Source organism: Scardinius erythrophthalmus (assembly GCF_964197995.2).
Source record: "Scardinius erythrophthalmus genome assembly, chromosome: 6".
Classification (NCBI taxonomy): domain Eukaryota; kingdom Metazoa; phylum Chordata; class Actinopteri; order Cypriniformes; family Leuciscidae; genus Scardinius; species Scardinius erythrophthalmus.
In genome coordinates this window covers 6620719-6633752 of record NC_138226.1, presented here as the reverse complement: position 1 = coordinate 6633752, position 13034 = coordinate 6620719, and the positions used below count along the sequence as shown (strand labels likewise).

At 37.4% G+C, this 13034-nt stretch overlaps 1 protein-coding gene across 1 annotated transcript in view; it reads left to right on the top strand.

Moving 5' to 3' along the window:
* The window catches only part of slc4a3 (solute carrier family 4 member 3), a gene marked incomplete at its 3' end in the record, with an annotated part of 86087 nt that overhangs the window by 36072 nt on the left and 36981 nt on the right, over nt 1-13034 (top strand). Inside the window, exon 4 of the mRNA XM_081367751.1 lies at nt 9194-9350. Within this exon, the coding sequence (XP_081223877.1) occupies nt 9194-9350 (157 nt within the window). The remainder of the gene's footprint in view (nt 1-9193; nt 9351-13034) is intronic.

The following is a 13034-nucleotide window of genomic DNA, read 5'->3' as shown; positions in this document are numbered from 1 at the left end:
CATTGTAGTAAGAAAAATGTGTTGTCTATTTATTGAATTTGTATCATTTTTGGAGCATCTCATCTTTATCCATCAGCCCATTTAGTCTCAGTAAATGAAATTCACAACTAAATACTTACATCCTTTATTTTGCTTTGTCATTGTATATTCAGTCAGAACATGTTAGTATTTTTACAGTTCCCGAATGGCTCTCCATTCCCAACTCTATAGCTGCCTTCAACACTTCAGGAACGTTCGTTTGACCTGCTATTGACACATGTTTGAAATCCTGGAGAGAACGAAGCAGACCTTTTTTTTTTGGCCTGCATTTACCTCTCTTTTCAAAAACATGCCATGAAATTTTTTCCATAGTGACAGTGAGTCATCGCTGGTGCTGTGGGAAAGGGCAGATGCTGTGAATCCTGTCGTAGTGTGCTAGTGAAATGCCAGCTGTGAGCTGGTTGATCTGGTGTTTTTAAGCAGAGGAAGGTGTCTCTGCCTGCAGCTATTTAATGACACAAATTGAGTTGTTTATAAGCCAATGACTCACGATTACAAGCTTAAACAAAACAACTCATTTACATCATTCTCGTCTCCCATCACTCCTTGGCAGCATCTGTGAGCTTCATTTCTGACAACACTCTCTTACCCAGCTCTCATACAAGAGCCACATTTGTAGAGCAGCTCGCTTAATCTTTCTGCTGCAAGGCACGTTTATTTATATAGCATATTTCATACACAAGTTCTTTGTGTTATTAATTTTGATTTGATTATGTCATTCACAATGCTTCATGGGATTGTTCTTTATTCCCATTTTTTTAGTCATCTAGGCCTTATAGTCTTTCTATCACTACAGGCCACATGTACATTAAGTTGTTGTTTGTTCTGGGAATATTTGTGAATGTCACTGTTGTTGTAGTGAGACCTGACACACACCATTGAGAGCATCAGTGGGGCTCAAGGGACATGTTGTGTTTTGTTCACCAAAGCTAGATGGAGAATGGTGATTTGACATTGTGGCTGAGGCTGCAAAGCTGCCTGTCACAACACTAGAATTTCAGTAGTCTTCGTTAAACTCAAAAAATTGAACTACGGCATATAATACATCTGCTCATCAAATGCTTTCACTTCAAACCCTATAAATCCCAGCATCTGCCCATTCAGAAATACCGGTTTGTTACCAGAATCCTCTAAACACCACTTCCCTTGGCCAGCAAAAGCCTCTAAGTTCAGAGAACCAATCAGAAGACACGAATCGAATCATATGATTTCAAGATGAATGACATTGTGCATATGAGCCAGTGATCTGCTGCATAATGCTACCTATCAGATTGTGCTACCAACTCTGTATTTGCATTGTTTTAAGGGTAGGTTTAGGGTAGGGGTAGAGATGGATTTTAATAAAGCCTTAAACTATATGAATATGATGCTGGTAGCACAATCTGATAGGTAGCATTCTTTGCTGTTGAAAAATGCAGGTTGTGTTTAACACACACACACACACACACACACACACACACACACACACACACACACACACACACACACACACACACACACACACACACACACACACACACACACACACACACACACACACACACACACACACACACATATGCATACATAAATGAGTGTGCATACATAAATGAGATTGCTAGATGCAATCAATCGCGATTAATAGATTAGACAGCAATTATATATTATATAAAACGTCAGATATATGAAAACGTCAGATATATATATAATTTTTTTTCCTTTAATAGTTTTATTTTAATTTTTATATATTATAAAAATAATATATTCTAAAATTATTATATAACAAATAAAAAATAATCAAATACTAAATAATATGTATCAATATAATATATTATTACACACAAAGAAAATACCATATATATTAATTATTTATTTAATATAATACAAATGAAAGATTATTTATTTCAAAATAAAAATGATATAAAAAATGCTGAAATATTAAATGTATTAATATATTAAAAACAAAAATGAATTTCTCTGAATTTCTTAATTCAACTTCCTTATATTATTATTATTATTATTATTATTTTTTTTGCTACTTTAATTCCAGTTCAGTTCTGAATGGCGGATAACCCTGGTGTAAGTGTTAGTCAGGGATTGTCTCTCTGTTCTTGGCTGCCTGAAAAGGTCAGTACTTTTGGGAAATAGTGGGACTGTGAGAATGAATGAGTATCCTGTGCTTTCACAAAGAGCTCAGATGGGCCTCCACAGTCACCTGATACCCAGGCCAGACTTAGCAGGCATACCTGCAGCTTTAGACGGCACTTTGAGCACCAGAATAGCTCCTTGAGCAGCCTCCAGACAAAGAATAAGTGTAACCCCATCGGTTCTACTCGCACCGCTCCGAGCGGGGTTTCCAGCATGGGAGGCGGGCACACTAACAAGTACGCTGGAGACCGTAGCATCTAGCGCCAGTCGCTAGTGCGCCTCTTGAGGACAGGGGAGTGAGGTTTACTCCCACAGCTCTCACTAGCTGGCCTAGAGAAGATGCCGTTCACTCTCTCTCAGCTGAGGCACAAATTTCATGCATGAGATATCAATAGCATGGGTATCTATTTTCTGCAGTATCAGAAGTACTTAATACAGACTCACTTTGATACCTGAGGACTGACTGCATATTTGTGTGCTTGCTCTTTGAAGAGCTTTTGGGCCTCAAGGAAAAAGAGAAAACCATGCAATGTGTTCTTTAATACTTATTACACGGCTCATGTGGAATACTTGATTCTGATTGGTCAATCGAGCCATCCAGTGGTATGTTGTTCCCAGATAACAAACGGTAAAAAAACGCAGAGATCATTGCAACGATTGTTTTGTACACTGTACTAGATTATGAGATAACAAACAGGCAATATTTTAAAACAGTTTAATCTCAAATCAGTATCTCCTATCCCCATAATTATTTATGTGGTGAAATGCCGTAGCCTATAGCCTAAGTGGTATGACTGTACCGTATGTCCGTATCCCTTAAATGTCTGTCTAGTTTGAATTTATTGCTTGCTAGCAACTGCTTTCTTCACGGAAGCTTAGCGCTTAAAGACCTAATATTATATTTCAACTGAAGTCAATATTTTGTGTCTAATTATTTACTTATGTAGCCATGTAATAAGTTTTGCGTCGGTGTCCTGATCACCCTGTCAGGGTTTATTTTGTGAAAACAACCGGCTGGATGTACTGTACATTATCACTTAATGTTTAAACCATAGACTGTAAAAAAATATGGACGTAGTGTCCGTGACGTCACCCGTAGGTTTCTGAAGACCGTTTTTGAAGCCTAAAGTTGGCGTAGCCGACCGTCGCCATCTTGGTAGCGCGTCACTCCCGAATGTATTTATTTTTACAGTCAGACAATTAGCTGAGGTAACGTGACGGCTAACAAACATCAGACAAACGGCTAATGATGACTAATGACCACAGCAGCGGGAATCCACCTGTCACTCAAAAGTGGACACCCTTAATTATGCAGAAATTTAAGGCTTAATATAATTTAAACGGATGAGTTATAAAAAAATTCACGCCCTCACAGTTGTCATGAAGGGAAAAATTAGCTGTATAGACCAAAGCCACTTTTTGCTCCAGGCTGTAAACATGTTTTTTTCTGCTGTAAAGTTGGGCATTTTAACATGGGGGAGATGCAGATTTGACTCACTTTTGCAGCCAGCCTCAAGCGGCCAGTTGATGAATTGCCGTTTAATTCACTTACATGTTGGTTTCAAGAGAGAGACAGGGAGGTTGCCGCTTGGTTTAAACTTAATGATAAAAAAAATAAAATATTTTTTTTAACAAACTGACCAAATTACTATTGCAATTATTTTTTAAAAAGTTAAACGGCTTCTCAAACAAGAAACAAATGTTGGGCGGGACTTGATTTTTTCCATGGAGAATTGATTGGACCGTTGGATTGTTGTGGCTTGTTATTTCTGTGAGCTCATGTGGGAACTATTCATTAAAATAAGCATTTCATTAGAGTCATTATTCATTCAGATGACAAACGTACACTGGCCACGCAGTATGTTTTTGATTCACTTAAAAGAACCGGTTCCTAAAAGTAATTTTTTTGTGCATTGAACTAGACTAGTCACACGATATGTTTTTGATTCGCTACAGAGAACCGGTTCATTAGAGTAATTTGTTTGGGAATCAGACTGCACCGGACGCACTGTATGTTTGATTCACGAAAAAATAACCTGTTCCTTAAGAGTCATTTGCTTATGAATCGAATCAGTTACCATAGTTTGATTCACTAAAAAGAACTGACTAAAGTCATTTGTTTGTGAATCATACTTCAGTTCTAACGTCATGTTTATTTTTGTTCACAGCCCGTGGAAATTCTATTGAGACAATTTAATAGAAGACGTTTCTTCTCATTTTTGCAGCTCACACAGGTTTTAAAGTGCTTAACTCAAATTCACAAGATGCAACAGGAATGCTGCCTCTGAAAAGTGGGACAGGAAAATACACACCATTCATTTACTTTTATAATGAACAGAATCCCGATATTTCACTGCATTGGAATCGACTACTGAAATGTTGGTATCATGAGAAGCCCTTACTATCTCGGCAGAGCGGGCAGCCACCTATGACGTATGTAACTCTATCTACCGTTTACCCAGAGCACTTGCTAACAGCAAGCAAACACATCTGCCAGTCCTCACTGAATTCCCATTGTCATTCTGTTCACCTTGCAGTTGAAATAACCCGTAACCTTTATTGGGAGCGCATGCACTCAGTCTCGCTCAAGCCATTAACATTTGCACAATCAGAGAACTGCAAGAGCAAATGCTGTTTGGGTCCTTTGTTTTACATTGAGAAGAGAAACAGTGGGAAATGCTGTTCAAAAAGTACTGTTCTAAAAATCCTGCTGTTGTTTGTTTGTTTTGTTCTTTTGATACATTATGGTAATTAAGAAGGGGCAATTACAGAAGAGAAACCGAATGAGTGAGGGAGAGGTGACTGAACAGAGAGGTAGAGAGAACGGATAATATTACATTGATGCTCATGAAAACATGACCAGGTTTCACCCCAATTTCATCCTAGCCTATTTGCCTGTTTTTATGAGCATTTGCATTGGGACATATTTCCAAATTACTCCAAATTCTTGCAATGCATCCTCATGTCTTCTGAGCTAAAATAATAAAACAATATACAGTAGTATATTCTTTATAGTAAAACATTAAGGATGTGAATTACGTGAGGTTTGGGATGAAATCCCCAAAAAGGGAGTCAAAACAAATAGGGATAGGAAGACAAATTTCAAACAGTTCCGATTTGTGACATAAACTCGCAATTCTGAGAAAAAAGTATTTTTTTTTTCCCCTTGCAATTGGACTTTATAACTCGCAATTGCAAGTTTATATCTCAACATTCTGAGAAAAGATGTCAGAATTGTGAGTTTACATCTCGCAATTCTAACTTTATAACATGCAATTGCGACTGGATGTAAACTCGCAATTGTGAGATAAAAAGTCACAATTATCTTAGAAAATGTTTTATTCTGTGGCGGAAATAAGCTTCCATACAAACAAGCCTAATAACAGACTGGTGGGAGTGGCCTTGGACAGCAACATGCCCAGTGCATTATGGGTGCTTATGTTTTCCTATACCTATTTGGCAAAATGGAAGACAGCAGCCTTTTTTTCTATGTTTTCTCTAGTCAGGTAGCACCAATTTCTTTTCTTTTTTTCTTTCTTTTTTTTACATTTCTACGTATAAGCAGCCAAGTTTTGTTGAAAGCCTATTGTGCCAGCAGTAAAATACCCCTTTAAGAGGTTGGAAAAGCATCATGAAAGAGCAGAAATCGTGTGAGACAGCAGAATGGACTTCTCCAGTGTCCCAAACTGGCTCATTTCCAAGTCTCCTCTACTATCAGAGCCAGCCATTTATCATTTGACTTCACAGGTCTTCATTAAAGTCACCACTTCAGCAATGATAAAAGAGTGGCACACAGCGTGCAGACACTGAGAGCTTAATGAAATGTTGTCCTCATTAATTTACGCAAAGCTGAGGGTCACAGACAACAAAGAAGACTTTGTTTCCTTAATTAATGCCTCATTCGTTCATCTCATTTCAGTTTTGCCGAATTTGCTCTGATTAATTATGCAGAGGCCTGCCATTTGCCCGTGCTTATTTTCCTGAAGAATTAAAGAAAATGTATTTTAAAAGATTCATGTTTGTTTTAATGCCTCAGGGTAAATGATTTGTTGGCTTTTGTGCTTGCCGAGGTTCAGTTGGCCGTTCTGAATCTTGGTGCTTGTTGGACATGACAGAGGTGCTGTTGAATGCAGTTGTATTTGTTAATGGGGACGCTGCAGGGCTGCTGTCGACTTCATGCTGACACCGTGACATTTACTCTGACTGATCTGCGAGCCTTGTAGCCTGTCAGCATGCTTTATCCCACCCGCGCTCCTCAAAGCCTTCTTCTCACGAGCCAAACGTTAGATGCCTCCCATAGGTGGAACTGTGGGCGGGGCCATATGGGCAGCTAAAATATGATTGGCCCTTCCAGTGTCCCATTCAACATTCCTTCCCAGTAAACAATTACCATCTTTCAACGTTGAAATATGGTTGAAAATAAGTCAGTCCACCTTGGCCTGGATTACGATGTGATTTCAACTAAGTTTCGGCCGGACTGTTAGACTACGTGTTTTCAACTGACCATCTTAGACAGAAAAACAAACTACCAAACCATGTTTATTATTATCTCAAATAAATTGAAAGAGTTTTACATATAGAGCTCATGGAGAAGAGCTATTATCTCAAATAAATTGAAAGAGTTTTACATATAGAGCTCCTGGAGAAGAGCGTAGAGCTCCTGGAGAAGGGAAAAATTGCACATGCTAATGAATACTGTGTACTGCTGTACGTTATGTGTGTGTGTGTGTGATGGACTGATGGACTTTGTTACTTGTGTGAATAATGCGTGTGATTTGTATTATTTATTGTTATTTACATGCTGCTCTTAATCAATTGCCCCTTGTGGGATCAATACACTGTAAAAAATTTGCTGTAGTTTTGCAGCTGTTTGCCAGTAACTTACTGTAGATTTAAATGTATGTTATTTACTGGCAACAGTTTGTTCAAAGTTAAATGAACATTAAACATTAACAAGTCTTTGTCTTTAAAGAATAAAATTATAAAATAACAATCTAATGCAAAGCATTCTGGGAACCAGAAATCTTCATCAACCTTTTTCTGTTTTTTTTTCCTTCAGATTTTGGTTCCCAGAATGCTTTGCATGAGGATGTTATTTTAGTTTTATTCTGTAAAGATAAAGACTTGTTAATGTTTAATGTTAATTTAATTTTGAACAAATTGTTGCCAGTAAATAACATCATTTTAAATCTACAGTAAGTTACTGGCAAGTAGCTGCCACTAATACTGTAATTTCTACAGATTTTTCTAACAGTGTACAGTTGATTGAATTGAATTGAATTGAATTGAACATATTCCATCAAGACGTTGAAGATCGACCTGTTTTCAACGTTGAAAAGTCGTAATTAGACGTTGAAGATTTACGTCTATTCAACGTCTAATAGACGACCTTTTGCTAGCTGGGTTGATGAAGACTTTTGTTTTATTTTGTTCATGATGGTAATGAGATAATTTTAATGAAGATATACTCTTGATACTGTAAGATATTAACGATGCTATATACAACCTTTGTTTTTAGAAGATTGTGTTTATAATCACACTATTGCGAACTATTCTAAGGCCCTGTTTACACCTGGTATTAAGATGCGTTTTCGTCGATCGGATCACAATGAGGGAGACACATTCTCATTTACAACTGGTGTTTTAATTTGTCTCTTTTGTCCAGTTTCAACCACTTCTGTCCTGATTTCTTCGAGGGGAGGGTCTATGTGTGGGTAAATGTATGGGCTTTTTAAGGATCTTTCGATTTAATGTTGAATTTTCTGTCGAATTTGAACCACTGAGGCCTAGTCCACACGGACACGGGTATTTTTATAACCGGAGTTTTTCCTGCGTTAAAAAAAAAATCCCGTCCACACATGCTGAAAACGCAAAAACACGCTATCACGCGCTGTCAAGAGCATGCCACACCAGCAGGCGGCGATAAAACCCTAATCGTAAAGCCACATTGGCCAATCAGAAGCCTGAATCAGAAGCAAAAACCCCGTTTTACTGTCTACACGACAACACTGCAACCGACGTTTCTGAAAATCCTCACCCTGGCAGGGGTTTTAAAAAATGTTCGGTTTCAGTGACCTGATACTGCGTTTCCATGTGGACGAACGGCCGAACCGCGTAAAAAAAAGTCACGGTTATAAAAATACCCGTGTCCGTGTGGACAAGGCCTGAATTTGTGTATAAGCGAATTTGTAAAGCGAAAGAAACTGACAAAAATTTGCCTGTCGAATATAATAGGTTGTATTTTTAAACCGACCAAATATTTTGGAAGTGAAATCTAAAAGGTGAATATGGATTATTGAATTTTTATTAACGAAATTGTGTGTGAAATGTTTTGAATTGAAATATTCACAGCTTAAATATACCACCATGTTGAATTTCAGCCCATGAAAATGCAAGCCCTAAAAATAGCCTACAATTAAAATACAAGCATGGTTAATGCAATGCATATTTTTTCAATTAGTGCAATTCAACAAGCTTTTTTTTGTTTCAAATACATTTGAAATTTTTTACTTCCACCGTCTGAGACAAGTTTTGAGAATCCTAAAAAATTCTTCTGATCCTATAGCCAAAATCTGAAGTATCGCTAGTTTGACATGTTCGGCGACAGCTGATTAATGACGATATTCTGACAGTGTCAGAAGATTTGAGGCACAGTCCTGCATTGTGACTTTTCCAATAGTAGTGCAGAACCTGATGACACAACTAGTGAGACAACAACAAACCACCTAGAAAAAAAAACATTCCTAGAATCTCCAATGATGCCTCTCAGTCACCATGATGCCCTGTTCTTCATGGCTGATAACCCATCCAGAATTGCGGTGCACTGGGTGAGCACTAATGGACGTGCGGTTGTGGTTCAATCTCGGAGAACATAAAACATCTGGCCGTAACTGCTCAAACTCTTCAGAGCATGCCAGAAGGAATCATTTGGCCTCAAGTTTATTTCCCATACTTCCTCAAATGTATTTTAGCATCTGGAACATCTGTCTGGCACTTACTGTGTGGTTTCAAATGATCTCATCTGCAGGTTTTGTTGGAAGAAGAGAAGGACTCCACAGCAGGACAAGAAGATGAGGAATGGGAGAAGGCCTTGTCTGTGGAGAGGTTCGGGGACATCATTACTGAGTCTGCCATCAATGGCGCAGACAAAATGGGCCGCAGCTACAATGAGAAAGACTTTGAGTGTAAGTACTGTCTGACGTATAACCATAATTATATGTGCTCTCCATTTTAAATAATCTTCAAGTGTTTAGAAAAGGTTTGAAATCTGACTTGGATGATCTGACTCAGATGAAATAAAATTAAATATAAATATTAGATGAAAAACTTAAAATGCTAGATGAAAATGCTTAAACGACAATTAGAAATGTTGCCTTGGTAAACCGTTTGTGTTAATTGAAATAAAGCTTATATACTGTATATAATATATAAAAATTATCATAACAAAATTACTAAAACTTAAACTAAAATGCAAAAAACTGAAAATATAAAATAGAAGCTATTTCAAAATATTAATAAATACTATAATAGTAATTCTATAATATAAAAGAACACTCTACAAACATTTCAAGTATAATGCTTACTGTTATTCAAGTCCCTTTTTCAAATGATGGTTGTTTCATGCATGCATTTTTTACGTTTAAAACTCTGAGGGAAATGGGCTTCAAAGTGTTTTGATTGAATTCTTATTGATCTGATATACATTTTCACACTACATTTTCTACAAACACCACACACTACAAAACCTGTCTGTCACATGAGAGATCACTCTCTAAGAGTCCCAATCAGTTTCAACGAGATGCATTTTGCCTTTTTGCATGGCAGCATTAAGAGCTGCGTTTGGTGCTAACCACTTGTGACCGGATTCTCAGAGACGGATGTTAATAAGAGGTCGAAGATATATTTTTTCAAACTTTAGGGGCTGTTTACACAACACCATTTTCAACTAAAAAGAACAACTTTGAGTGCCTTTTGGCTGTTAATTTACATGACAACGGCATTTTGGGGGCCTGAGAACGCAAACTTTTGAAAACCAGATTCAAAGTGGAAATTTTTGAAAACAATACCGTTTATCATCTCCTTGTAATCTATAAGAGTGTGAATTTGTGAAAACGGTGACGTCATGCGCATGCGTGTTACGTGTTCAGTCTATAGGCGCAAAGGGTTTATTCGCAAAGTAACATCACCAACTACTGGCCTGGCAGCAGAATACAGCGTTTTTAGTCGTTTTCGCGGATCTGTGTGAACGGGGATCGAATTGACAACGTTGTCATCTGTACGCGAAAAACGCAAAGGAAAAGCTTTTCCGTTTTTAGTGCATTATTGGTGCTGCTGTTGCTGAAAGTGTCAGACTGCTAGAAGGTTCCATGTAATTCTGCAGAAGGTGTACAGAATATGGCAGTTCAGAAGTACAGAGAAGACTTTTTAATGGCTCTCTCACACTCCCTGGACTCCTGTGGAGCTGCGTCTGTGCCAGTCGCTTTCCAGACCCTGATAAATCAGGGCCTACATTTCCTTCTACATGTCGCGGCAGTAGTGGGAGGTGTAAACTAGCCTGTGATGCATTCACAACAGAGGCACCCTGAACACAGGACAAATCACACGCTAACCGCTCTGCAAGGGATGTCAAATTACAATTCGAATTTTGAACATTCGTAGAATGTAAAATAAAAATCAGAATTGCAAGATATAAACTCGGAATTGTGAGTTACAAAGTCAGAATTATGAGATATAAATTCGCAGTTCTGACTTTTTTCTCAGAATTGCGTGATATAAACTTGCAATTGCGAGAAAAAAAGTCGCAATTACCTGTTATTGTAATGTTATTCTGTGGCGGAAACAAGCTTGATGCATCGCTGCTACGTTGTTCATCCAAAACATTGCAGAAATAAAGACGCTCATTGCGTAGATCTTGGTTATGCCAGCCTAAGGCATACCTGTGCAATAATGACGCTGTCTAATCAGCATCTTGATATGCCACACCTGTGAGGTGGATGGATTATCTCGGCAAAGGAGAAGTGCTCACTAACACAGATTTAGACAGATTTGTGAACAATATTTGAGAGAAATAGGCCTTTTGTGTACATAGAAAAAGTCTAAGATCTTTGAGGTCAGCTCATGAAAAATGGGGGCAAAAACAAAAGTGTTGCGTTTATAATTCTGTTCAGTGTATATTTGATTTATAAAGGTTTTTTTTTTTGCACAGACAAGACATTATCTCAGGGCTCAGTGTGCCCATTATTATTTAAACTACTTATACAGTCAACGTGAAATTCACAAACACATAAATTACATTTATTCATTTAGCAGACAAAAAATACAAAAATACAAATTGTATTCCTTTCGCCCTAGTACACGTTCCTGATCGTATTGTGCACGATTCATCAGTTCTTCCAAAGAAAATAAATGTGTCTTTGTGATCGTTCATCAAAAACATGCTCTTCTGAAGCGACTGTCCTTTTCATCTGATGTCACAAATCCATCATTATTTTCCTCTCCTCCAACCACACATTCTGATATGTAATTCCCCATTTTCAAATGACAGGTCAGTTAAAAAAAAGGTATCTAGAACACTCACACTTCCATGTTTTTGATTTCACTTCTGCTCTCCAAGGCTGCATTTATTTAACCAAAAAAGAAGAGTAAAAACTGTGATATTATGAAATATTATTACAATTTAAAATAACTGTTTTCTATTATAATATATTTTAAAATTTAATTTATTCCTGTGATCAAAGCGGATTTTTCAGCATCATTACTCCAGTCTTCAGTGTCAGTCCTTCAGAAATCATTCTGATATGATGATTTGCTGCTCAAGAAACTTTTCTTCTTCTTATTATCAATGTTGAAAAGAGTTGTGCTGTTTTATATTTTTGTGGAAACCGCAATGTATATTTTTTTTTTTCAGGATTCTTGTGAACAGCAAATTAACAGCATTTATTTGAAATAGAAATCTTTTGTAACAATGTGAATTTCTTTACTGTCACTTTTAAACATACTTTCTTAAAAAAAAAAAGATTTGCCCCAATCTTTTGTAGTGTATAATTCTGAAATAAGTCTGCACATCATATTTATTAATTGCTGTAGCTTGTTAATTTTATGCACATTTTAAATGTAACATGCAAGATTTAAGCCTGTGAAATAAGAGATACCTGGTAACAGAGACATTTGAGTAAGAGGAGCCATCTAATGGAGATGTTGAAATGGCAGACCTTTTAAAATACCTTGTAATTGCTTATTACATGGTTTGATCAATGGTGGCATTCTTTGGTCAAATGTGTTTGTATAGTGTCAATAAACTGAATCATTGACCTGTGCTAGTCTCTCGTATCACTCTGCAGTCTCTTTCTTTTGCATCTGTCAGCCATTTGCAGTCTGAACATCATCCTTTACTTAAAGGAGAACTCCGGTCAATTTTAACATTGAGCTCATTTTTTTGTAAATTTGGAGTGCTGTCAATACAGAGAACAACGACAAAAATCGGTGTTGCCTACACCGTGTTATCCTCTTTTTAAAATTTGCACCCTGTTGACTTCAATGGGGCAAGTTTTAAACCTGCTTTTAGCCTCTTAACATCCTTCATGTGTCATTACAAGTGCACAGAAAATGTGAGTGATTCCTTCAGAGTGAACACGAGTGAATCTGACTGCAGTAGATGTGCAAGATATGTATAAAAATGTTATTTCAGCCAGCGCAAATACCTGTGTTTACATCCTGTTTTCGGTTGAAGTCCAGAGTAATCGATTGCCGAGTTCACGCGCATAGGTTTAGTTACCTATGATCACGCGCCTAAACTCGGCAATCGACTACTTTGGACTTCCACCGAAAACAGGATGTAAACACAGGTATTTGCGCTGGCTTAAATAACA